The sequence below is a fragment of the Carassius carassius genome, chromosome 5, assembly GCF_963082965.1.
Source record: "Carassius carassius chromosome 5, fCarCar2.1, whole genome shotgun sequence".
In the NCBI taxonomy this organism is placed as follows: Eukaryota; Metazoa; Chordata; class Actinopteri; order Cypriniformes; family Cyprinidae; genus Carassius; species Carassius carassius.
Window position 1 is genome coordinate 33,302,149 of NC_081759.1, and position 27,282 is coordinate 33,329,430.

General features: G+C 38.0%; 3 protein-coding genes across 3 annotated transcripts; all 3 read left to right on the forward strand.

Moving 5' to 3' along the window:
- The first annotated feature begins 8,812 nt into the window (after positions 1–8,812).
- LOC132140158 (P2Y purinoceptor 4-like) lies at positions 8,813–9,942 on the forward strand. Its single transcript, XM_059548969.1, has one exon. It carries the CDS (start codon positions 8,813–8,815, stop codon positions 9,800–9,802), a length of 990 nt encoding a protein of 329 aa, XP_059404952.1. The 3' UTR covers positions 9,803–9,942.
- Positions 9,943–10,221: 279 nt separating this feature from the next.
- LOC132140159 (P2Y purinoceptor 4-like) lies at positions 10,222–16,747 on the forward strand. Its single transcript, XM_059548970.1, has 3 exons — positions 10,222–10,391; positions 15,500–15,560; positions 15,710–16,747. The coding sequence occupies exon 3, from the start codon at positions 15,725–15,727 to the stop codon at positions 16,745–16,747; it is 1,023 nt and encodes a 340-aa protein (XP_059404953.1). The 5' UTR covers positions 10,222–10,391; positions 15,500–15,560; positions 15,710–15,724.
- A 958-nt stretch (positions 16,748–17,705) lies between these two features.
- On the forward strand, positions 17,706–26,851 carry LOC132141353 (arrestin domain-containing protein 1-like). The gene is made up of 8 exons (XM_059550793.1): positions 17,706–17,923; positions 21,930–22,040; positions 22,137–22,187; positions 23,296–23,450; positions 23,535–23,717; positions 24,165–24,341; positions 24,583–25,117; positions 26,091–26,851. The coding sequence occupies exons 1-8, from the start codon at positions 17,806–17,808 to the stop codon at positions 26,126–26,128; spliced, it is 1,368 nt and encodes a 455-aa protein (XP_059406776.1). The 5' UTR covers positions 17,706–17,805; the 3' UTR covers positions 26,129–26,851.
- Positions 26,852–27,282: the final 431 nt, after the last annotated feature.

The following is a 27,282-nucleotide window of genomic DNA, read 5'->3' on the forward strand; positions in this document are numbered from 1 at the left end:
GTGAAGCCGTCTTTGACGGAGCTGTATATCAGTTTCTGTTCAGCGGTTAATGTTAGCCCTTTTAGCACGTCATCTGCCTCGTCCCCCATGCAATATATCAGCGTATTCACCTGATTAGCGTCTGATGACTTATCCAGGTCGCTAGCCACTCTGAAGCGCTCGAACCGTCTTATCCACTTTTCCCAATCTTGTGGCTTCGAAAAGTCGAAGGATTCCGGCGGGTTTATTGAGAACGTCGCAGATGCTTTAGCAGGAAGCTGCGGAGGGTCGTTCTGTTCAGCGTGCTGTCCTCGTTGCGAGAGTGACATGCTTGCAAAGTTTGCTTAAGCTTCTCCACTTAAGTTATTTCCTTTCTCCCTCTTCTCATATAATACCCACTATCCTTTCTCTCAGTGTAGCACCACTTCTGACACCATGTCGCGTTGGGTTCTTTTGCATCGAATCAAGACAGAGCCGAATATCTTTCACATGGCTTCTCGTTTATTCACCCATGAACTCTCCCCCCATAACAACATTGTGACCCCCTCTACCGCCCCCTGGAGTCCAGGCAATGTAACAATATTATAGATCACACCACAGAGCTAACGAGTAGCCTATGTCACCGACTTTGCAAAAAAAAAAAAAACACACATTGAGAGTCTAGAGGTTCAGTTTTTATATTTTTACATTCATTGCACAAGCAATACTTTTCTGAATATCAGCACATAAATAAGTTAAACATTTTATAGAGCAACGCAGTGTTTCTTTCCTGTTTTTTATCGAATCATGTGATGGGGGATCTAAATATCGATAGTATCGATGTCAACACTGGTATTTTAATTTAAAATATCTCTCCTCTACATTCATTATACAATCCTGAGCAAACGCTGCTTTCACATCCTGGCCAACTTTGCTACTCCTCCCCCTCCTTCTGCTCTACTGTGATTCGTTGTTGGTTCGTCACGTGACTCACTGACACAACGCGCCAAGGAGTGAGCGGAGCTGCTAGCACATGAGAGATCAGGATGGCCGCGAGGAAGAGAAGCGTTGTGTGGATCTATTTTAGGCACTGAATGATAATACTGCAACTTGTGAAAAGTGTAAAAAGAGCATTCGATACTGTGACAACACTACACTTAAAACACATGACAAGGAAAATGCTGAGCTACAAAATCGAAGAAATGAGGAGGGAAAAATTTTAATATGTTGTTTTTTCTCGATAAAAACCTCTGAATTCAACAGGGGACAGGGTCCATAAGGGGGGCTCAGGGAATGTAATTGCACAGGTATATTTGTTCTTTGTTTGTTCTTCAGTAATAATTGTGTACACTTTATTTCACTTTATTTAATTTGCTTTTAAAACCAGAAAAAAGGAGAAGGGTCTGGCTGCAGACTTGCACTTGCACTCTCAGACTTGCATTCTCAGACACTTGCACTTCCGCTAGTGACGTCACTTGCAGTCTTTATTTTTTTATTTTGTTCTATTTATTGATAACTTTTTGTTTGAATCTCTTTACATTTTACAACAGTAGGCTTGTGGCGAAGACAAGAAAAAAATAAATTAAATTACAATGTCACTTGCAATCGCCACTTGCACTCTCCGCTACCTGTGATGTCACTTGCAATCAACACAAATCGTGCGTGTTGCCAATGGCAATTAAACATCTCAGTTACGTATGTAACCATGGTTCTCTGAATAGGGAATGAGATGCTGCGGTGACGTCACCGTATGGGAACACCCCTCAGTGTGACGAATGTCTGAAGCCCTGTACCATCCCGCCAATCCTATTGGCCAAATAGCGATTGGCACCACCCCACGCATGAGCACGCATCGTATACCTGGGTGCCGCGCGCTATTTCGCTCAGATTTCATGAACTGAAGAAGAAGAATGCTATCAAGGTATGGAACGGCCGGGACCGCAGCATCTCGTTCCCTATTCAGGGAGCCATGGTTACATACATAACCGAGATGTTCTCTTTCAGAGGTCACTTCGATGCTGTGGTGACGTCACCGTATGGGAACCCCTATACCATAACGCCTGACGTACCTGATAGCTGGGATCCAAGGAAGCATCTGCTCAAGCGGAGAGAACCCTGGAGCCAGGAGCCATCCTAACATCCAGACTGTAAAACTTGATAAAAGTGCTTTTTAAGGTTTAAGCAACCTTAGGGACATAATTAGGACTCGGTCGCAGCAATAACTTCACAGAGCCTGGTGCAAATTCCATGCACGAGGATGAAACAGAAAGAGCCTGTAAATCCCCAACTCTCTTGAGGGAGGATAAAGCCACAAGAAGAACTGTCTTAAGAGTCAGGATTTTATCCGGTATAGTTTCCAGGGGCTCAAACGGATGCCCTGATAAACCTTGCAACACAATAGATAAATTCCATGAAGGAACTCACACAGGGCGGAAAGGCCTCAGCCGTCGCGCACCCTGTTTAAAATGAGAAACCAGCAGATGACGGCCCATTGAGGCACCATCTATATATACGTGGTTAGCTGAAATGGCTGCCACGTAAACTTTCAGAGTGGCTGGCGTTACTCCATCAGAGAAATGGTCCTGAAGGAACTCCAGTACTGAAGCCACTGGGCAGTAAACTGGATCCATATTACGAATTCCACACCAGGTCGTAAACAGTTTCCATTTGAAAGCATATAAGCGTCTCGTAGAAGCTGCTCTAGAATTCAGTATAGTCTCGGTGGTTTCAACAGAAAGACCGGGACATACTAACTCACCCCGCTCAGAGGCCACACCCACAGCTTCCATAGATCTGGCCTTGGGTGCGAAATCATTCCCTGCGCTTGCGATAGCAGATCCTGTCTGAGGGGAATCTCCCATGGAGAGCCTGCTAACAGACGGATCAGGTCCGCAAACCACGGCTGTGTGGGCCACCACGGAGCCACCAGCAGCAGCTGCTCCACTCTGTCCAGCCGTATCCTGGATAACACCGCTGGAATTAAACGAATCGGGGGAAAAGCATACAAGCTGGTTCTGGGCCAATTGTGAGCTAACGCATCCAAGCCCAGGGGCGATGGAGGGCATAGGGAAAACCACAGCGGGCAATGCGTAGTCATGCTCGATGCGAATAAGTACACTCTTGCTTCTCCAAAAATCTGCCATAAGAGGCTCACCGTTTGGGGGTGCAATCTCCATTTCCCTTGCTCAAGAGTCTGTCTGGATAGCAAATCCGCTTCGAAGTTCAAATGTCTGGGGACATGAACCGCTCGGATCGACAGAAATCTGTTCTGAGACCAAAGAAGAACATTTCTTGCTAGCCTGCACAGGGGGCGAGAGCGTAATCCTCCTTGATGATTCAGATACGACACAACCGCTATATTGTCTGACCTGAGCAGTACATGACGGCTGATCAGCAGATTCGAGAAATACTGGAGAGCTAGAAAAACTGCCAGTAATTCTAACCTGTTTATATGCCAACTGCGTTGTTTCGCTTTCCACACTCAGCTGGGCGCCCTTGACAAACAGCTCCCCAACCGGTCAAAGACGGGTCCGTCGTGAAAGTCTCTCGGGAAGCACAAATCCCCAGCCGAACTCCGGCTAGAAGGAATTCGGTTGACATCCACTGTTTTATTGACATAACACACCTCCGTGTCACCGAAATCGTCCGATGCGGAAGACAACGGGGTGAAATGTTCCGACTTTTCATCCACCACTGAAAAGAGCGCATATGAAGTAATCCCAGACGGATTACAGGGGATGCCGCTGCCATTAGACCTAAAAGTCTGAGACACAAGCTCACCGTCACTGTGTGACCAGCTATGAAGCGACGCACACGTGCCGCGATCGACTGAACGAGAGATAGCTTTGTTGTCAGCGCGCGAGAGCCCAAGTCTATTCCCAGAAAGGTTATCCGTTGAGAGGGAATTAAAACACTCTTCTGGAAATTCGTGTGTAAGCCCAGGCTGTTTAGATGATTCAGCACAAGATCCCGGTGAGAGTATGCTTGAGTCTGCGATTGTGCTAACACCAGCCAATCGTCTAAGTAGTTCAACACGCGAACGCCCTGGAGCCGCAACGGGGCCAGAGCTGCGTCCATGCATTTTGAAAAAGTACGGGGAGCCAGAGCTAAGCCAAAGGGAAGAACGCGGTACTGATACGCTTTGCCCTCTAAAGCGAATCTGAGGAACTTCCTGTGTCTCTTGATGATCTGAATATGAAAGTATGCATCCTTCAGATCGATCGTGACAAACCAGTTGTTTGATTGAATCTGAGACAAAATAGACTTTACCGTTAACATCTTGAATTTGGTCGTCCTGAGTGTAAGATTCAAACGGCGTAAATCCAGAATGGGTCGCAACCTGTCGTCTTTTTTTTTTTTTTGGCACCACAAAATAGCGGCTGTAAAAACCTGACTCCATCTGAGAGGGGTGTACTTCCTCTATAGCCCCTTTGCTCAGGAGAGTTGACATCTCCTGTCGCAGCACCGCTATTTCCTTTGGCTTCACAACCGTGGGAAGAATTCCGCGGAAAGGAGGTGGGCCTTTTCGAAACTGAATGGTGTATCCGTGACGAATTGTGCGTAACACCCATTGTGAGATGCCGGGCAAGCGTTCCCACGCGGCCCGAAACAACATTAGCGGTCTCAAGATTTCCGCTTTCTACAACGTTTTAAAATGTCGTCGTCGTAATGTCCACAACCAAAGGAGATAGCACCGTATGCCTCCGCTGTGGACTGTAAATCCTCGTTAGAGAAAACGACTGGTTCGACAAAGCTCTTTTCCTGCACTGGGTTAGGGGAGAGCGAGCGACGTGGAGAAAATTCCAGCGCCGCGCTGTCCTCAAAATCCATGTCGCACGTGTCTCCCCAAGCTATCGCCTCGTGTGGTGCCTCGGCAGCCGCAGAAGTGACATGACGGGGGTTAGACACGGGGGCGACATTAGAAAACACTTCTACCCTCGAGCGCAGTACTCTAAGCCGCAGGCCATCACAGTGGGGACAAGAAGAAAGGCCGCTAAGCGCCGCCTGTGCGTGATGTAAGCCTAAACATACTACGCACCTTTCATGGGAGTCTCCCTTTGTGATGAACCTGGTACACGGTTCCTTACATTTGCGAGGAGTTAACACTGCTGAGAACGCGAGATGATTCCTAGGATACAGATGATTCGCTTTCCTGAAGGAATGAAATCTGAGCGAAATAGCGCGCGGCACCCAGGTATACGATGCGTGCGCATGCGTGGGGTGGTGCCAAGCGCTATTTGGCCAATAGGATTGGCGGGATGGTATAGGGCTTCAGACATTCGTCACACCGAGGGGTGTTCCCAAATGGTGACGTCACCGCAGCATCGAAGTGACCTATGAAAGGGAACTAAATTAGTAGCCCCCAGCCCCCCCCCCCCCCCCCTTTGAAAATATATATTCCAGACTTTTCTAGGGCCCTCTCTTCCTTTGGGGCCCTGGTAATCAGTACTGGTTTTACCCCCAGTCCGGTGCCCCAGTGTACAGGGTCCTGCAAGAAAAAGTCAAGACCGGCAAATCCGTGGCCACAGAACAGCAGAATATAAACGCAATGCACAAAGTCTTTCGTTAAGCATTTTCCTCCTGTAGAAAAAACAAACACTTAACCCTCTGCCCCTTCTTTGGTCATTTTTGACCGAAAATTTTTATATTTTGAAATTTAAAAAATCGTAGCTTCAACGGAATGAGATGACACTTGGTGACTTTTGTCACATTAGCAATATGAACACACAAAAAATATCATGGACATGATTTGGATATGTTAAAGAGAGAAAAGAGAAAATAGTCACACTTAACTTTTTCGCGGTCAAAAATGACCGACATAGGAAATGAATGGGAAATACGAAAAAATGTGAAAACTCAGTGAATCTTTTGATGGTACAAACTACAAATCAGCCACTGGTCAGGAAAAAAGTGTGCAGCAATCAACGGGTGACTCTCCAAAATAGACACCAATCAATAAGTGGAAAAAATACAAAAGGGGCTCTCTCTCTCTCTCTCTCTCTCACACACACACACACACACACACACAGAAATGAACCGGTAAGACTCCAAGAGAGCACACTGTGAGAATATGTGAAATCAATAAATGAAAACAATAAAACAAAAGGCTTGCTTTCTCTCTCTCTCTCTCTCTCTCTCTCTCTCTCTCTCTCTCTCTCTCTCTCACACACAAACACACACACACACAAATTAACTGGTAAGACTGCATCAGAGAAAAATGTTTTTTTTTTTCAAGTTATTGAAATAAAATCAATAAATCATAAATCAAAAAATGTTTGTTTGACTGTAATGTTTGACTGTAATCACAATGTAAAACTTGATACTTATCTAACCAAAAATATCTAAACCTTGACAAAAAGGTATCTTTTAGAATGTCTCGATATAGATCTAAATGCAAAACCTAAAAAAAATATAAAGATGAGGTCTAAAAAACTATGGGAATCCAAAAGCCTCTGTATATATCTATATAGGGTGTTAATACAAGAGGTTACGCAACATTACACAAGTTTTTACTTTTTTTAATGCCTCCAGATTGCCCAGTTCTCACATCAAAAAATTTAATTTAAATACTTTCACTCTATTTTAATGTGAACTATTGCATTTATTAAAAAATAGTAAATAAATAAAGAGATAAAAAATATATATTAATTCTAATGGAGAAAATAGCTCATAAAAATTTTATAAATATTGCATAGTATCAGAAAATTCCCTAAAAATCATATATAATAATCATAAAATATTATTGAACAAAAATATATTACATTGGTTTTCCTGAAAAAAAAAATTAACATTTCAAGGATTCGGTCACTTTTGACCGCGAAGAAGGTAAGTGTGACTCCCAAACGAAGAGGGTCAGAGGGTTAATATGGCATAATGTATAAAGATACGTTTAAGTTAAATTAAAATACCAAATTCGATATATAGTTATTAGCCTCATTAATGTTCTACAATGCAAGCAGATGGCTATGAACACAATGGGCAAACTTTGTCCTCCCATACAGCAAAATGCTTAATGTGGCCTAATAACAGACTAAGATGATAAAGACAATTCAGTAGGTCTAGCCTATATGTCTTGTTGTTGACTCAACGTATATACAGACCAGAAAATATGAACGTACATTATGAAATGCATTAAGTGATTTTAGAAGGATCAACTCCGTACAGGCAAGCAGACGAGTACAGAACGCAGTGCAAATAGTACATTAAGTTTTCCTCCTGTAGAAAATCATTATAAATAAAACACATAATGTAGCTTAATGGACAAAGACAGTTATATAAACGAGTTGTAGACAGTTTATTCTATATGGAAAAATGCTTAACGCAAAACTTTGCATGTTGCGTTTATTCTGGGCTCGCCTGTACATATAGTTATGTATTTTAATAATGCAGAGAAGCATATTGAGTTTGGCTTTTATCATCTTAGTCCATTATGCCACATTTTGCGGTATGTGAGGAAAATACTATATACATATTCATTAAAATAATGAATTGTATATTTAATTTTTATATTTTAATAGCATCTTAATACATTAATTCATGTTAAGTGTTTATGTTTTTCTACGCTTAGCGAGAGACTTTGCGCAAGCGTTCATATTCTGCTGTTCTTTGGCCACAGATTTGCCGGTCTTGTCTTTTTCTTGCAGGACCCTGTACGATACAGTACTAAATTAGGTTTAATCGTTTTAATCACCACCACAGCTTCATGTCTCCATTGGCAACACGCACGATTTGTGTTGATTGCAAGTGACGTCACAGGTAGCGGAGAGTGCAAGTGGCGATTGCAAGTGACATTGTAATTTAGTTTATTTTTTCTTGTCTTCGCCACCTGGCTACTGTTATAAAATGTTGAGAGATTCAAACTAAAAGTTATCAATAAATAGAACAAAATAAAAAAAAAAAAGACTGCAAGTGACGTCGGTAGTGGAAGTGCAAGTGTCTGAGAATGCAAGTCTGAGAATGCAAGTCTGAGATTGCAAGTGCAAGTCTGCAGCCAGACTCTCTAGGAGAAAAGGGAGAGATTTTTGTTATTCTTTATTTTTTTATCTTTTATTTTTAAGTTAAAAGTATCGTATCGGTAGCAGCAATGCTGACCCTATATGTATTAGGTATCGGATCGATACCAAATTTTGCAATATCGCCCACTACTATCATGTGAGCCAGTGATTCAATGATCCATTCACCTGTTTACGTTTCTAATGGAATCAACCGTTTTAAAAGAAGCCTTTGATTTGAATGATTCAATAAATAATTAATTTAAACCGGGATTTGCTGCCATCTACTGGCGATTATATTGTAATTTTATTTATCTGAATCAGCCAAGGTGCCAGCACAAGAACGCATTTATCAAAATATTGTTTAATTAGCAGTATTGACCCAAATTGCTCAATTTCAGGCCCCAGAAGGAAAATAAAGCTTTACATTATAGTTAATGTTTAATTAATCATTTAAGGCAAATTTTGTAATCATTGTTTAAAATTAGCTGTGGGACCCCAAGTAGAAATTGACCACACCATCCCCCCATGATTTTTTTTTTTTTTACAAGTCGACCACTGGCAAAAGACAGCATATTAATGAAAACTGCATAATGTAACAGAGTAAAATGTTGATCCAGGAAGTGGCATATGTTTGTGCAAGCTTTGGAGGTATTGATGGAAACGATTTACTGGATTTATGCTTTGATAATCATACTGAATATTATCCTGAAGTATTTTTTTGTATTCTCAGCTTTTTGCTAAAAATCCAAGGGATCTTAATCCCTCTAACCTTAATTCCTTAATAATATTTCTATCTTCAGTGTAACCATGATTTATTATAAACCTAATAATATTTTCATCTGCTGTTTTTTTTTCTCCAGATGAACAGTACAGAGTCCTACTCCAACTCTAGCACCATCAGCAGTGACAGCAGTAGGTTTTGTCCCATAAATCCCCAGCATATCTCCATTTCTGTGCTCATTTGTCTCACTTTCCTGGTGGGACTCCTGCTTAATGTCTTCAGTCTGTGGGTGTTCACATGCAGGACACCAGAATGGACGTCCAACACTGTTCTACAGTTTCATCTAGCTGTCAGTGATGTCCTCCTGTGTCCTATGGGACCGTTTATGGCAGTATATTATCACACTGTTAACTGGTCTTTTGGGAAAGCTCTCTGTCGGCTTAAAATAGCTTTAATAAGCTTTCACATTTACAGCAGTATTCTCTTTCTGACTCTCATAAGCATTCACCGCTATGTGGTCGTGGTACGCTACAACCAAGTCTCTCACATGAATCGAAAGGACTTTGTCCAGAAGCTCTGTGTTGGAGTTTGGCTTTTTGTATTGATTAAAGGAACTGTTTTAGCAGCTGTTTTAGACACAAGCACCGTGGACAATCACACGTTATGCCTCAGCATTCATCAAGGACAATATACTGACTTCTATTTCATTGTAAACTTCACTGTCCTCATTCCTGGATTACTTCTATCATTCCTTGTTTCTGCGATCTGCTACACTCTTCTGGTGCACTCGATGTCCCATCTCGACACTAGCCATGAGAGTGGACAAGCTATTAAGAGCAAATCATGTAAAATGGTGGCTGTTTGTTTGGTTATTTTTGTTGTTTGCTTCACGCCTATGAATGTGGCACGCAGTGTGGGTCTTGTGGTCAAGAAATTCTTACCCAACGAATGCAGTCTCCTTTTAAAAGTGGAGACTACATACTATGTGTCATGGATCTTGACTGCTGCCAACTGCTGTCTCGATCCAATTATCTATTGTTTCAGCTGTCAGAAATTCACAAAAACACTTCGTATCTCTCTTAGGAAAATACGGTTTAGGCTTGAAATGAGTGATGGGGATTCTTCTTAAGATTGCCTTCATGTTAGCAAAAACAACCCTCGGTTAGCAAGGAACATATTGAAACTGTTGTTACAGTATATATATTGTATGTATTTTGTATGTGTTGGCATTTTGTGTTGATAATTCACAGAAACTTTTTGTTTTTTTAAATTGCAGTGAAATTCTGTATGTAGGTTCATAGTTAATTCAATTTAATGCAAATTAAATACTTTTGCTTACTTTTTGAAGTAAATTATTAGGTTTGTTAATGACTGCACTGAAGTGCAGACAATATAATGGTTTATGGTAGTAGGATTATTATTTTTTTTATTAACATTCTATATATGTGGAACATTAGACCTTATTTAAATAGTCTTAAAATCCATGAATTGTGAAGCTGGTGTTCTTATTAAAGTACCTCACTGCTCAAACTATAGTGGTAGAAAAGGGTGGAGTTTATGTTAATGACTGCTGACTAATAAAAGGAAATCCTGTCTTGGTTCCTTTTTATCACACTTCTACTGAAATGTTCAAGTAAAGTTGTGTGCTTTCATATAGTCACTTCGTCATACAATTTACATATTTCAAATGAGGTTTGAGGGGGGCGTTGTACGACCCGGTAAGTGCTCTGTTTAGCTTAATATTCATTTTTCAGAGGCATGTTACATTTGGTAATTTAATAAGAATTTAAGTGGAAAGAAAAAATGTGTGTGTCTATTTTTTTTTTCTCTATTCAAAACTTTTCTCTCTCTCCATTAACTTTTTTTGTCTGTTCAAAACCCTTTTTTTTCTCTCACTTGAAACTATGGAATGCCAAAGCTGCCAATTTTAAAAATAAATAAATATACAAATAAATGTAAATAAGAATAAATTAATACATAAATATATAAATAAATATACATAGAAAAGCAAAAAAATGAAAATAAATAATTATTTATACATTTATTTCCCTATTTATGTATATATTTATTTTTTTACCATATTTATTTATTTATTCTTTTATTTATTTATACATTTATTCATTTCTAAATTTATTTATTTATACATTTATTTATTTTTACATTTATTTATTTATACATTTAGTTATTTCTTCATTTATTTCTTCCTACATTTCTTCCTGCGTAGGGTAATGAGGAGGGCGTGGTTTACCTCAGACATAGCAATCGAGCTCAGAGTATAAGCGAAGGCGAAGGGTTGAGGCCACAGTGAAGCCTATTGTGTGGCGAAATACAATTAGTATAGCTCACTGACGTTGATACGGTCTGTGACTGCGAGGTATATAGTCAAAATCTTAAATCTTACTGTGTGACATGGATAGGCTACTCTTTATTCCGGACATGGCCGTAGAACATCGTTTGGTCTGGATTTGTAAAATGTCCTGGGCTAACAAACATGAAACAGGGACTCTGCAGTGCTTAATTTGTAAATTGCGAGGTCCCGGAACAAAGCGGGGTAACGGATGCCGGATGCATGTGATTACAGGAGGGAGAGGTGATGGAGCACTCGCGCAATCACATTGGTCAGCAGTTTAAGTGATTGACTGCATGCATCAGTTGCTTTTAGGGTCTGTATGTTCATGAATAACATGGAAATGCCATGCAATTTTAAAACAACAATTTCCAGGCCTAAAAACGTTTTGAAAACGTTTTTATTTTACAAATCTCTGTATAATAGAGTCCTAATTTCAGTGGGAGACTGTGTAGCTATGCCGCATGGTTTTAATAATTCTCGCAGCTTTCAAGTTTATAATGAGGAAAATTCCTGCATTTATTCAACATAGCTTGTAGGTTTGAATAATAAAATTAATCCACGCAAAATTTAAGATTAAATAATTCATTCGAAACCAGTCTTCGAATCCATGAACTCTCTCGCGCGCTTCTCATCAGCGCATCTCGTCTGCACAGTGACCTGCAGCACGCGCCGACACAAGACTTCACTCGCATCTCGGGACAGCTGACAGAACTCTCACTTGACTAATCGGGTCATTGTTGCATTGTCACAAAAATTTATAATTTGCACACATTTTTAAGTATTTTAAGCCATGGTACTCGCGCGCTCCGAAGGCTGTATTATGTGCCCCTCATAGTCACATCCAAAGTTCACGCGTATAAAGCCGCCTCGCGAGTAGCCTATTATATCATATGAGTTATTTTTCGTAGTTTGTTGAGCTTAAGCAATCAAATACACACAATATGATGTCTGTTGTGGGTGTTGACAAACAAAACTTCATGGCACACTCTACTTAAACACATGGGGAAAAAATAAAGAAAAGGGGAAAAAATCAATAATTAAACAACACTGAGTCGTCAACACCTTCACTTAACATGAAGCTATATGAAAAACAAGCTCAAATGGAGTAAACAGGTTTTTGCTGGCGAATGAGGAGATCTGTGTTTTGTCTGTCAACAAAATGCAGGCATCTGAGGCAAGTGCATCGCATTATACGCTTTCATCAACTCTTACAGGTTATATAACGTTTATTGTTGCTGCCATAGTTTGACCAAACTCCCCGCCACAATCATTCCCTTTAAATAATGGACTCCATAATGGTTTGCCCGCTGATGATGATGATGATAACAATAGCCTAATAATAATAATAATAAAAAGAAAGAATAATAATAATAATACAAATTAAAAAGTTATGTAGGCTACTAGCTATTTTTTTGTTATGTTTTTGGCAGTTTTTGGCCTACAGAAATTTTTACAAAATTTAACAATAAATAGCTTCGATATTTGATCACTATGGTTGGTTACAAAGACTTTACTATTCTGAAAATAATAACGAGTATCAAACCTGTAAATATTCAATCGACTTTTCTTAAATTCAAAACAAAATATTAATGCATTCGTAATTTCCATTTCTGAATAGTTGCTATATGGTCACGCAGGTTTGCGCATTAAACTCATGTCCCCGAAAAATAGTCTATCAACAATTATGTTGTTTCCCTGAACATGACCCCTCTCTGCCAACTTTTTGAACATTTGGTCATTTATTTATTATTATTATTATTATTATTTATATAACGCATAGGCCTAAATAGAAATGATCAGAAACAAATCCAAAGCTGATCCGCTTCAACACGTCGAGTTGTTTTTGATTCGGTGTATTTTAAGGAATCAAACGAGTGGATTGAACGCACGCATTAAGACTTGTGTCTTTCTGCCACCTGGTGTCTGTTTTAGTTTCATATTAAACGTAGGTCTATCACTTCATTGATTCCATCATGTCATATTTATGTCTTCAAAATGTAAAACACTTCATAATATTTATATGCACTTGTAGGCTAATTGCTGTGTAAATGCATTAAGATCTCTTCTGTATTGATGGCTCTGATGAAGCTCTGGTTGGATTTTAGTGGTAGGCTAACTGCCCTACAGTCTTCCTCTAACTGAATTTATCGATGTGGATTAACGTGACATTCATAGGCTACATTTAATAAGGTTGCCCCTGGACATGAGTTTATGGAGGTAGGCTAAAGATTACCACCGCTTAATAGAATAAAAAAAAATGTTCAAAAGCATTGGTCAGTATGCTTGCGTCGACTTCACTGTATAGCCTAAATCTGCCCTGCGTCCTTTCCGTGAGTTCTGACCGAAAAATGGAAAATATCAAGCGCTACAGTCTCAGAGTCCCAGTGCTTAATTTGTGCCGCAACACGCCGGATCTGGATCCGGCACCTCCAAAATCCGATCCGGCACCTCATTTTGGCGGATCCCCCTCCTCCAGGGGCGGTGTTTCCATATGGCAGACAGAGAATAGCCAGATGTGCCGTGAAAAACTATCCAAAATTCATATCTCTATTATAATTCGTTATTATTATTTATTTTCTTTACTCAAACACTATGTCTGTAAAGGCTAATGTTTTTGTGTGTTTGAAGACTGGTTTTTCACAAGCCAATATAGCCTACTTTTGTACGTTTTAAATGTCCTGTGCATAAGCGCTTAATCGTTTATATCATGAGATTTTGGCCAAGTGAATTAGACAACAAGAAAAACAAATCACCCATATAGCAACAATAAATGTTATATAACCTGTAAGAGTTGATGAAAGCTTATAATGCGATGCACTTGCCTCAGATGCGATCTCCTCATTCGCCAGCAAAAACCTGTTTACTCCATTTGAGCTTGTTTTTCATATAGCCTCATGTTAAGTGCAAGTGTCCGATACAATACCAACACTGACGACACAGTGTTGTTTAATTATTGATTTTTCCCCCTTTTCTTTATTTTTTCCCCATGTGTTTAAGTAGAGTGTGACATGAAATTGTTTTGTTTGTCAACACCCACAACAGACATCATATTGTGTGTATTTGATTGCTTAAGCTCAACAAACTACGAAAAATAACTCATATGATATAATAGGCTACTCGCGAGGCGGCTTTATACGCGTGAATTTTGGATGTGACTATGAGGGGCACATTATACAGCCTTCGGAGTGCGCGAGTAGGTACCATATGGCTTAAAATACTTAAAAATGTGTGCAAATTATAAATTTTTGTGACAATGCAACAATGACCCGATTAGTCAAGTGAGAGTTCTGTCAGCTGTCCCGAGATGCGAGTGAAGTCTTGTGTCGGCGCGTGCTGCAGGTCACTGTGCAGACGAGATGCGCTGATGAGAAGCGCGCGAGAGAGTTCATGGATTCGAAGACTGGTTTCGAATGAATTATTTAATCTTAAATTTTGCGTGGATTAATTTTATTATTCAAACCTACAAGCTATGTTGAATAAATGCAGGAATTTTCCTCATTATAAACTTGAAAGCTGCGAGAATTATTAAAACCATGCGACATAGCTACACAGTCCCCCACCGAAATTTAGGACTCTATTATACAGAGTTTTGTAAAATAAAATTCCACAACTTTTTCAAAACGTTTTTAGGCCTGAAAATTGTTGTTTTAAAATTGCATGGCATTTCCATGTTATTCATGAACATACAGACCCTAAAAGCAACTGATGCATGCAGTCAATCACTTAAACTGCTGACCAATGTGATTGCGCGAGTGCTCCATCACCTCTCCCTCCTGTAATCACATGCATCCGGCATCCGTTACCCCGCTTTGTTCCGGGACCTCGCAATTTACAAATTAAGCACTGCAGAGTCCCTGTTTCATGTTTGTTAGCCCAGGACATTTTACAAATCCAGACCAAACGATGTTCTACGGCCATGTCCGGAATAAAGAGTAGCCTATCCATGTCACACAGTAAGATTTAGGATTTTGACTATATACCTCACAGTCACAGACCGTATCAACGTCAGTGAGCTATACTAATTGTATTTCGCCACACAATAGGCTTCACTGTGGCCTCAACCCTTCGCCTTCGCTTACTCTAAGCTCGATTGCTATGTCTGAGGTAAACCACGCCCTCCTCATTACCCTACGCAGGAAGAAATGTAGGAAGAAATAAATGAAGAAATAAATAAATGTATAAATAAATAAATGTATAAATAAATAAACCTAGAAATGAATAAATGTATAAAAAATAAAAGAATAAATAAATAAATATGGAAAAAAATAAATATATACATAAATATGGAAATAAATGTATAAATAATTATTTATTTTCGTTTTTTTGCTTTTCTATGTATATTTATTTATATATCTATGTATTTATTTATTCTTATTTACATTTATTTGTATATTTATCTATGTATTTATTTATTTTTAAAATTGGCAGCTTCGGCATTCCATGTGAAACCACTGCACACTTCTTCTCGTTTTGAAGAGAGAGAAAAAATTGGAGACAGAATATTTTTTGGAGAGAACAACAAAATGTGAGAAAGAAAGTGAGAGAAAATCTTAGGACTTAGCCTCACGAAGGATCTAAGGCCCTTATCCCCCCAACTTAATTATTATTATTTTTTTAAAGTTGCAAATCAGGGCTACTGTAATTTTCAGTTCCTCTGATCAACAACCTCTAATTTTTTTTGCACAGTGGCATTCTTCAAAGATGAACACCTCAGATGTAGCCAACGCTAGCCATAACAATACATGTTCTCCTGAACCTCAGCACATATCTCTTGCTGTGATCCTCTGCCTGGTCTATCTGCTGGGCCTTCTGCTCAATGGATTCAGCCTGTGGGTCTTCACCTGCCGCGTTCACAAATGGAACTCTGGAGCTGTTCTGCAGTTTAATCTGGCTCTATCTGATGCCATCATCACTCCACTCACCCCACTGATGGCAGCGTACTTTGTCATGGATAGTAACTGGAAATTTGGGGATTTTGCCTGCCGGCTGAAGATTGCCGTGCTAAGCATCCACTTTAATGGCAGCGTTATCTTCCTCACGCTTATTAGCGTTCATCGGTATGTGTCCGTGGTTCACTTCAACCGCTCCTTGTTGATAAAAAGGAAGATCTTCATAAAGAAACTGTGTGCTGGGATTTGGTGCGTTCTGATAATACTTGGCATTTTCTATGGATGGCTGCTTCCTGTAACCATTGAAGAAAATAATGGGCATTGTCTTACTATTCATCAGAAAAAATTGATTGATGCTTATTTTATAATTAACTTTGTGATTTTCTTCTTTTGGTGTATTTTCCCCTTAATTATATTAGTGTTTTGCTACAGTCGCCTGGCGAGCTCAGTGTCCCGCATTAACATAAATTCTGCCCAGGGCCAGTCAGTCAAGAATAAGTCTATGAGGATGATAGGGATATGTGTATTCATATTTGGCCTTTGCTTTCTTCCTCTCAATGTTGTTCGGACTATCGGAGTAGTTGTGAAAAAGTATCATTCTAGTAAATGTAGACTTTTGTTGCAGTTGCAAACAGCATATTATGCATGCTATATATTGGCAGGTATCAACTGCTGCTTGGACCCCCTCATATACTTTTTTGGCTCACATAATTTTATGAAAGCTTTCAGAAGATCTCTGAAGGTAATAGGGGTCAAACCATATGTTGAAAACAAAATTGAATCAGAAACAGTAAGCCAAAGTGTAAACAGAAATGTAGTTTATGCTACCTCTTAGGACATTAAGTAATTGTAAGACTTTCTGAACTCATGCCAGTGAAAACATCCTCAGAGAAGAGATTTGTTACAAGTTGAAGTAAAGCTTATAAGGGTACATAAACTAAAAAAAAGTCCAAAACACTGTCCATTTTAATTTCATGATGATTTTAATGTTGCTTTGATAAGCAGCCTACTGGAAGATTACACCTAAAATATTTTGTCTTTGTTTGTCCTGTATTATCCTATTCCACAATACTGAAATAAAAATATTAAATAATAAAAAATATATATTTTTAAGTGTAATCTTGCTGGTAGTATTGTGAATTTGACAGAAAATGTTACTGTGGCATCCACACCAAAAAGGGTGTTTCTGCTAAAAACACTGTGGAATGCATTAAGAATTTGTTAAAATAATTTTGTAAATATTTATTCTAGCCCACAAAGTAATGTTTAAGAATATACAAATGTTCTGGGCTAGTAACCTTTCACAAAATGCTAATTATAACTAGGCTAAATGCAGTAATAAGCTTTGAACGTTTTATTCAGCTGAATCTTTCAGATGGTAGCCTATGAAAAAAATTATATTCTAAACTAATATTTTGAATTGTAGATAGTAGAATTTCAAATAGCCTGTGACAGTCATGCTAACACGTGAGTGAAACTGAATAAACAAAAGATCCATTAAACTGTTTATGTCATTGTTGATTGTTGATGATACGAGATATAAAACTAACGTCCTCAGTCTTTTTCCTATTAGCTATTATTCCTATTCCTATATTATTATTTGTATCTGTGTAAATTTTAAATGTTTTGTAAAAAAAATAACTGTAGAAACATTTTTAAAAACAACAAGGAATAAAATGTCATGTTGTTAAACTTTTCTTATCTGTGCTATAATAAAAAGATTTTAAGAAGTGAGTCAGTTTATGTCTGTTTTTTTCCTGTTAATGGCGAGAACCGCAGCTCCCGACTGACGTCAGACATTATTTGCGTGACGTCGGTCACACAGGTAAAGAATTTGCTTTCCTTGTGGATCAGTTTCGTTCAACCACCTGTTCACGTTGGACAGAGAACAGAATGGGGAAGATTCGGGAATTCGAAATAACTCTTAATAACAACAAAACAGTTTATAATCCAGGTGAATCAATTTCCGGAACTCTGAAAATCTCAACTGCACAGCCAATAGAATGTAAAGGTAAGTAAATAAATGACTCCAATAATAGCACGCAGCCACCAATATTTCACTGGATTATTTATTTTAGTTTCTAAACAAGTTTACTTCTAAAAGTACAATAGCCTACTTGTGTATCAAACGTAAATCTTAGCCAAATGGATGTTTTCCTAGACGTTCTTACGTGTAGAGTGGGTTTGTGTTCTCGCATCGAGGACTGAAACTGGTGTGAGCGAAACTTGTTGCGGATATTGACATACCAACGCGGAATATAGAGCATAAATCTCTTACCGCTTTCGTTCCGATCTTGGTTCTCTGAAATTTCCGTAATAACCATAAACAGAGTGTACATGTTAATAACCGCGCGGAAATAGGCTAATTGTGTATAATCCAATCTGTTTCTCGATACCTTGCCAGGTGAACTAATAGCAGTCTCGGTTATCAGTGTCAGCATTTTAAAACAGTGACTCAGAAAATTAAGTATGAAGACTTATATTTAAGTGAAAGTTAGGTAGGCCTACCCTAGGACCTAAAATAGTTTAAGGAAATCTACATATAGATGTAACGCGTGAGCAGTTGCTTGGCGGTGTTGATTGTTTTTCCGAAAGCTCAATTTGCATATTTATGCCTGAGCCTTGAGCAGCGTGTTTGAGTCAGTCACACGGACCTTGAAACATATTTTGATTGTCAAACAAATCTTGAAATCGGTTTTCATACATAAATGCAATTTGCTGCAATACTGGTCAGAATATTTGGTGCAGAAATAAAAGTGGCATATGCATCTTCTCACTCACCAGCTGTTGATACCAGCACCTGTTTCACCCAGCCTCACCTGTTCATGTTAAGGTCAAATATCCTGACACATCTAAGATGGACAATCAATTTTTCTTATCCACTGCAGTATATAAAAATAAATCTGCTGTAATTTCTGGATACTTGAGGAAATGTAAGCCTCAAAGATCCCATTAACTGTGCTTTTTTTGTGCAGAATAGGTATGGGCATGTGAATATGACTAGCTATCAAAAAAGTAGAAAGCTTTGCTACTTTCAATATGCATATCGAATGATTTCATATGCAGATAAAGTACAGCTCTGGCTTGTGTATCTACATCCATAAAGCTAATATAAGAGTAACCAACAAAATATATTGTCCAGAAAGACAATACAGCTACATTTTGACTTTGGGCCTTATCTTGGTCATGGTGGGATCAAGGTGAAACATCTATGAATATACGTTATATATGTCAGCATATAGACCTATTTTGTGTAAAAACAAACAAACAAAACCCCACCAACCAATGTGAAGAAGAAGCATGTTTAAAAGTGTTGTTTTTGCATGTTTGAGAACTGCTGTTGGCAAGGCAAATGTGACAAGACTAAAATGAGTCAGCGTGCAAGATGATGTTTGAAAAAAAAGTTGTTATACCAGATGTAATCTTCAGTTTTACTGTGATATGAGAAAGAAAGCAGGCCATGTGGTTATGTCAGTGGTTTGGGGCTGGTCTATTTGTTTGATCTGAGATGTTGATGAAGTGTACTCACCGGACTGGTTTGCTCACATTCCAGATCAAGAACAACAGTAAGAACAATCGCACAGTCACCATTACAACATTATGAAGAAGTCATCTGACAGTATTTAAAACAATAACAGTTCTGTTTGAGTCTTTATTTATTTATTTTTGGTTGAATTAAATTACTGAAGTAGCCTAGTTGACTCTTTTGACCTGAGCAATATTTTTGCCCTCTTTTCCTGTTTATTAATCAATAGAAGATTTTATTTTATTTTATTTTATTTATATATAGTTGGACAAAAGTTTCTACCAGCTTCACTTCATAAATGTTAATTTATGAGCACTCATATTCTGTTCAGTTCGTCAGTGACTGATCATAAGATGTTGTTGTTCACCCAGTTTCTTAATGGAGTCTCTTCTGACATATCTCCCATGGTTGCTTATGTATCTGTGGTAACATCTCTGCTTGCTTGCAGTCAGTGTGTGTCTTGAGGTTAGAGAGAGAGAGAGAGAGAGTTATATAAACAATTAAAGGGTACATAACATACACCGTTTCACTTAATCTCATAAAAATATTGAGTACCTATAGTGTAGTATTGCATCCTTCATATATCCAAAAATTCTTTAGTTTTATCATACTTATAAAAGAAAAATACAGCTTTCCGATTCTTTCCAGAAAATGCCGAGCTCCTGAAGGCGTGCGTTGGGTGGAGCTATAATGCTGATCTTTCATGTTGTTCCATTAAAGAGTTGGTTCACCCAAAAATGAAAAATAACTTACCCTCATGTTGTTCCAAACCAGTAAGACCTCCTTTTATCTTTGGAACACAGTTTAAGATATTTTAGATTTAGTCCGAGAGCTCTCAGTCCCTCCATTGAAGCTGTGTGTACGGTATACTGTCCATGTCCAGAAAGTTAAGAAAAACATCATCAAAGTAGTCCATGTGACATCAGAGGGTCAGTTAGAATATTTTGAAGCATCGAAAATACATTTTGGTCCAAAAATAGCAAAAACTACGACTTTATTCAGCATTGTCTTCTCTTCCGTGTCTGTTGTGAGAGAGAGTTCAAAACAAAGCAGTTTGTCATATCCGGTTCGCGAACGAATCATTCGATGTAACCGGATCTTTTTGAACCAGTTCACCAAATCGAAGTGAATCATTTTAAACGGTTCGTGTCTCCAATACGCATTAATCCACAAATGACTTAAGCTGTTAACTTTTTTAATGTGGCTGACACTCCCTCTGAGTTCAAACAAACCAATATCCCGGAGTAATTCATGTACTCAAACAGTACACTGACTGAACTGCTGTGAAGAGAGAACTGAAGATGAACGCCGAGCCGAGCCAGATAATGACTTGTTCATTATTTAGTCATGCTTCTAAATAATTTTTTTCAACTTTGGCCATGTTAAGCATGAGAATCCGTCTCTTTAACACTGTGAACAACTCTGAATACATGAAAAACCATTGTACCCCCCCCCCCCCTTAAAATCTTGTGGTATAAAAAAGGTATAAAAATACAAATAAATTTGCACTGTCTTTATACACAGGCTGCAAAAATATCTGCATTTAACAACTGTAAAACATGGTCAGTTGTTTTCAATTGCAAAACATTTTTACTGTCCCCTGTTGCTAATTTTGTCATGCAGCAAAGATGTATTTTTTTGTTAATTTTTTTAATTAATTTTTTTCTCTATAGTAATATAGAAATTTTCTTTAGTAAACTCGATACCATGAGTTGTTTGTTTGGCCTCCTTTGTTGATGACATATGGCTTGTGTGTTTTTGTCTGTTACCATGTAACGTTACCATGACAGTATGTTTTAATGGAACGCCTGCTGGTAAGGGTGAAGGACAGAGTGAGGTCAAATTAAGTTCTCATTAAAGGAACATGGCTATCATCTTGGTCCTAGACAATCACAGTCATCATTAACTGACCCTCATGAAATGTTCCTTTAAATAACTGTCAGAACATAATCTCACACAATGAAGCATTCCTTTTGATAGCCTTTCATGAGTAAAAAAATGTTCTTTTCGGTACTGCTTTGGATATAAATGGATATTAATGGATATAAATGTTTTTTTGTGTGTGTGTGTGTGTTTTTTTTATCTGCTGTACCAGTCCAGTTATATATCACCCGTTACTATTTTGGTGCGAGAAACCACTGCAAATGATCAAGTATGTGAGCGAACTTTTTTAATGACTCAAACTGTATGGTGATTCGTGAACATATGTTTGACCAGTTAGATCAAAAGAGTGATTAATTCGCAAATCTGGCATCACAAGTTCTGATTCTAAACAGCTGATTGTCAGAAAAAAATGATTCTCAGGTTGGTATACGGTAATTTTCACTGACATAAGGATTTATCAGTAATATTTTACTGGGACAAAGCAGAATTTTTTTCTGCAGCTCGTGTCCCAGTAAAAAGGATCTGGCGATACCTGCTGCTTATCAGCATTTTGCATCTGTGCAGGCACATTTCTTTTGACTGACCAATGTCTTTATTTCATAATCAGCAATCAAAGTGAACTGCCAGGGCTTCTGTGGAGTGACCAGCAAATCAAATGACACAGACTGGACAGAGGAGGAGCAGTACTTCAGCAGCTCAGTCTCAGTAGCAGATAAAGGTACAGGTACAAAGATGTCATGGTCTCACGCACACATTAAAAGGTAGGAGGATGCTTGTTCTGATCCCTTACAGTTTCTCTCTGTATGTTTCCCAGGCACTCTGAAAGATGGCGAGCACACTTTTCCCTTCAAGTTTCTCTTGCCAGGTGAGGCACACTTTTGGCTGTCGCTCGACATTCCTCCAAGACATGTCAGAGATTAACCACTGTTTACATATATCCACGGCAACAGAACAACTGTTTAAAAAAAACTAAAATGTCAACTTTCTATAACCAAATACAACTTATTTGTGTCACCCAGTACAGGTGCACAATAATAACTAGAGGGTATCCGCATCAATGGTTTGCCCACACATGTGATAAACATGTATCGCTGTGTAATTAAGCTGCTACAGTGAGCATCCATTCAGGCTGTACCAGTATTTGACAGTTGAAAGAGGTTTAACACAATTGGCAGTGGTTTCAGTTTCAACCGAGGAAACACCTCCAGAATTTGAGAGCAGAGAATACTGCAGATTTTTTTCTTTCAAGATTTTGATGACTTATTTGTTTGCCGTTTTTTTTATTATCCAAATTTGGTTGCGTGGTTAATAACACATTTTTCTGTGGTGTCATTGCTTTACGATGACTTTAACAACTTTGTGGAAACTGTGATACGTGTTTTCTTTTTCAAGAATCGTTGGTAAATATAAAGTTTAAAAGAACAGCATTTATGTAAAGTAGGTTCTTTGGTAACAATAATAAAAATTTTTAGTGTGAGTTCGGTTACGGTCAGTAAAATTTTCATACAACTGGAGGTAAATTGGATTCCTTAATTTTTGTTCATTTTATTCACTCTCTTCACAATGTGAAGCTAAGACACACGCTAGCCCATCTAGGCTATCCCAGCTCTTATTGTCTGGAGCTGCTCAGCTGCTATTTGAAATCTCCATCTGTTGTTCCTCTATTATCTGAGACTCCCCGGCTCCCCCCTCACAGAACAATGCCTCTCTTAGAGAATCGTGCTTCACGTGCTGTACCGTTGGCTTTTGTGGTTTTCAGCCTTTTGCTAAAAACATACAAGCTTATTGGATAATGCACCCTATTAAACCTTTCTGTTTGAAAAGAACATTGTTCCAATGCAAAAGTCCAAACTTTGGTTATGAGAAGTAAGCAAATTATTAGCCTCATCCTCATTTAAATTTTTTATTTATTTATTCATGTATCTGCACCTGCAGAGTAGACATACAAACCTCTCTAATCCTCTCTTTTGTAGCTGCTGCACCTACATCATTTAAAGGGCCTTATGGAATTATTATATACAGAGTTCGGGCTTTCATAGACACACCTCGTTTTGCAAAAGACTACAAGATAGAGAAGCCCTTCACTATGAAGAACACAGTCAACCTGAATGGAATACCTGGTATTCAGGTAAATGTGCTACACAGATCTCCATATTCTTAACTTCTGCCATTGATTTACATTACTATACATTTAATTAATTGCTTTCTGCAGGAACCTAGCTCCTCTTCTGTAACCAAGAATTTCTCATACATGCTTGTGAAAAATGGGACAGTGGTGCTGAAAGCTAAGAGTGACATGCGAGGATATATCACTGGACAGATCATAAAAGTGTTCGCTCAGATTGAAAACAAATCAGAGAAGTCAACAGGTCATGTGGTTGCCAGTCTAATGCAGGTAAGATTACACTAACTACATTAGATTATATTTTAAGAACAAATGTTTTCAGTTAGTTTAAAGAATTGAGTATAGTGTGTGAAAATAGTTTGGGGTCAGTAAGATTTTCTATTTATGATTAAAAGTGACTCTAAAGACTAAGTTCTGTTCTTTTGAACATTCCACTGATTTTGAATATTAGGCAGCACAACACTGATAATAAGAAATGTTTCTTGAGAAATTTCTGAGATTATATTTTTGATCCTATAAGTGCAGCCTCAGTGAGCACAAGTGACTTCTTTTAAGAACATTAAAATATCTTTCTGACCCCAAACTTTTGAACGGTAGTGTATATTCAGATTTGTTGTTGACTTATATGGCTATATAAATAATTGTGACTGAATATGCAGGTACACTTTGGTAAATATCATGATAAGATTCTCAATATTGCTCATCTCTTAATCTTAGAAAGTTACATATAATACCAAGAAGCCGACATATGACTTGCGGACTGTCGCGGAGGTAGAAGGACCTGGAGTTAAGGGTGGACAAAAAACTGAATGGAAGGAGCAAATAATTGTACCTTCTCTTCATCTGTCCACCCTGACTGATGGAAACCTCATCCAAATCTGCCACTACATTCAGGTGAATATTTAAATTAAGTTATTGTTACACATATTACATTAACATAATGTAATGCAAAGTGTGACACTTTTCTTTCCTGTGAGTATTTTTCTCCATGTGTTTAATAATATTTATGGAAACACTGGGAACATGTATATCAGAGAGATGCATTTTATCAGAAGTTCATGCAAATTGAATTTTGTATTTCCTTCTTCCTTCCTCTCATTGAATCTCATCTGCGTGTTTGTCTCTGCTTTTCCAGGTCTATTTGAAATACCCAGAGGTATCAGTAACTCTGCCCCTTTACATTGGAAGCATCGCAGTGGATCCAACTCGGCCTTCCCGCTCTCGGTCGGTTGCACCAATGCCATCCCCACGTAATAACACCACCCCTGCTCCTACCCCTGCCCCTGCCCATTCTCCTGCTGCTGCTCCAGTCGAATTTGCCCCAACCAGCCTGCCATCACGTAAAACCCCAAAAACTGCACCCAAACCCAGGCCTCGTAGCAGCTACACATCCCTCAATGTGCTTCCCCCTGATCTGTACCCAGAACTCCCAGGTGTGGCTAACTACAGCGGGGAAATGCCAAAGAGTCCACAGTATGAGTCTGGTTCCCAGGCACCAGTGTCTCCCAATGCATTCAGCTACAATCCTGGACTCAACTTCAATCAGAAACAGAGCTCCAATGGCCCATCAGCACCCCCCTTCACTTCATCCACCAGCCCTCAAGAAAGGAGTGCAATGTCCTCTTCAGCGAGCTTGCCTCCAAACTATAGAAGTTCACCATATCCACATGGTATGACATGGTTATTTAATAATTAAATTAAAATGTATACATGTATGATCTGAGCCATAACACCCAAGAGCTTAATCATCAGTGTTGGGAGTAATGCATAACAAGTAACGCAAGTTTCATAACAGATTACTTTCAAGTTGCTAGTAAAGTAACGTATTACTTTTAAATTTAAAAACAGCTGTTGTGTTGCCATGTTGAAATGAAATCGGGAGTAAGTGCAGAAGAACACGATATTACTGTTGTTCTAGACTAAATATGAACATGCATTTATCTCACCTGCACAAAAACAGATTCAGTAGTCCTTAAAATGAATAAAAACAGTCAAATGCAAACTCTGAATATGATGCAACCTGCAGTAATTTAAATGTTAAATAAGACACATATTATTTATGTATTTAATCCCATTTTATTAACCAATGTCTTTGCTGCTGATCTTCAATGATCCAATTCAACCATACTAAAAAAATGACACGTTTCATTTTTGTTATTGCTGAATAGTGTTTAACTTTCTTTTCCTGCATCATATTCTTCATGCAGTTTGTTTGAGCTCTACTGTACAGACATGCATTTGCATTTCCTTCAGCCTGAGGCATATTCATTTCACTTTTGTTTTGAAAAGGGCTTTTACATATGTAAAATAATTTTTTTATATTAAAAACAAGCAAGCAAGTAACTCAAAAATAACATAACACATAACTTTCAATAAAACGTAATTAAATAACGTAATTAGTTACTTTTTTAGGGAGTATCGCTATATTGTAATGCATTACTTTAAAAAGTCATTTTCCCCAACACTGTTGATCATATATTGTATAGCATATATTTACATAATATTTAAAATTAATTAAAATGAGTTTGTTTAAATTTTGTTTTGATTTGAATTGTTATTATAATTATTATTATATTTAATTGATTGTTCATTAGGTAAGGCAATGTTACCTGGTGATTAATTTGATTTCATTTCTTTTGATAGAGGCTCCACCTTCTTATGAAGATAGCTGCAATATATAGGATGTTTCCCAACCAAATGAAGAAGGGAGAAAAACATTGAAAATATCCATAACAATCATGTGACTTTATAATAAATGCAGACCTCAAGCCGTTTTGAACCAAATGTGCACATATCCGCATTACGTGTACTTACAGTGTCTGTGCTGAAGAATGTGATATTTAACCTAAGTCAGCTGATACAATACTTTAGGTGTGATTTGACAGCTATTATGCCAAACAGGTGGAAATTAGTAATTTTGCTTTTCATTTTTGTCCATGCAGATGATCTGTAAAATAGATCTGCCTCTTGCAAAGATATTACCACTTGTTTTTAGGAGTTTCATCATGGAAGAGTATTAAGTACTCTTCTATTATTAGACTGTTGCTTGTTTTGTACATTTGTGCTTGCAATCACACAGTCACCAGGGTACTTTTTTTAATGTTTTTTTAATTAATTAGCATGTTCAGGCTTCGTTTTTTATGTTCCTGATAAACTAAAGATGAAGCCAGTTCAAGTGAAATTGTAACTTAACTTTATACTATGTGTGGATACATGTCCTCATATCATTATAAAAAACCACTGAATATTTAGTATATATAAGTTTTTGGTATTTATTGATTAATTTCTAACTTTAATGATTCATTTCTCCCTTTGCTAGTATTGCACATTACTTTCATGTTAAAACTTTTTTATTTAACCAGTGATTTACATTTATATATAGTGTACAGATTAATAAAAATGTTAAACTGAAGAAAAAAAACCTCTGCATTTTGTACTGTTAAACAGAATGAAAATGAATCTTTGATGCTGCCTATGACTTTGACATGGATCTTTGTTAGGCTGTTTTCATTATTCTTTACTTGTTGCTCATGGAAAAGATCCATTAAAGCACCTGTAGGGTTAGAAATCATCAATAGTGGCCATAACTCAAGCTTTGTGTACCATAGGATAAATTATACAGTTCAACCTTAAGTGCCAACTGCCACACATTAGAAAAGTGTGTGGTCAGTGATTTCAAATGAATTTCTATAGGTACAGACAGGCACAGCGATTCTTGGGGATCAATTTGTTGAGGTACAAACAATATTGTTTTTTCCCCAAGAATCTATTTTTACAATTTATTTATTGCGATACTTATGTTTCGCACCGAGAAGGTAAAAAAAAGTGCACGAAT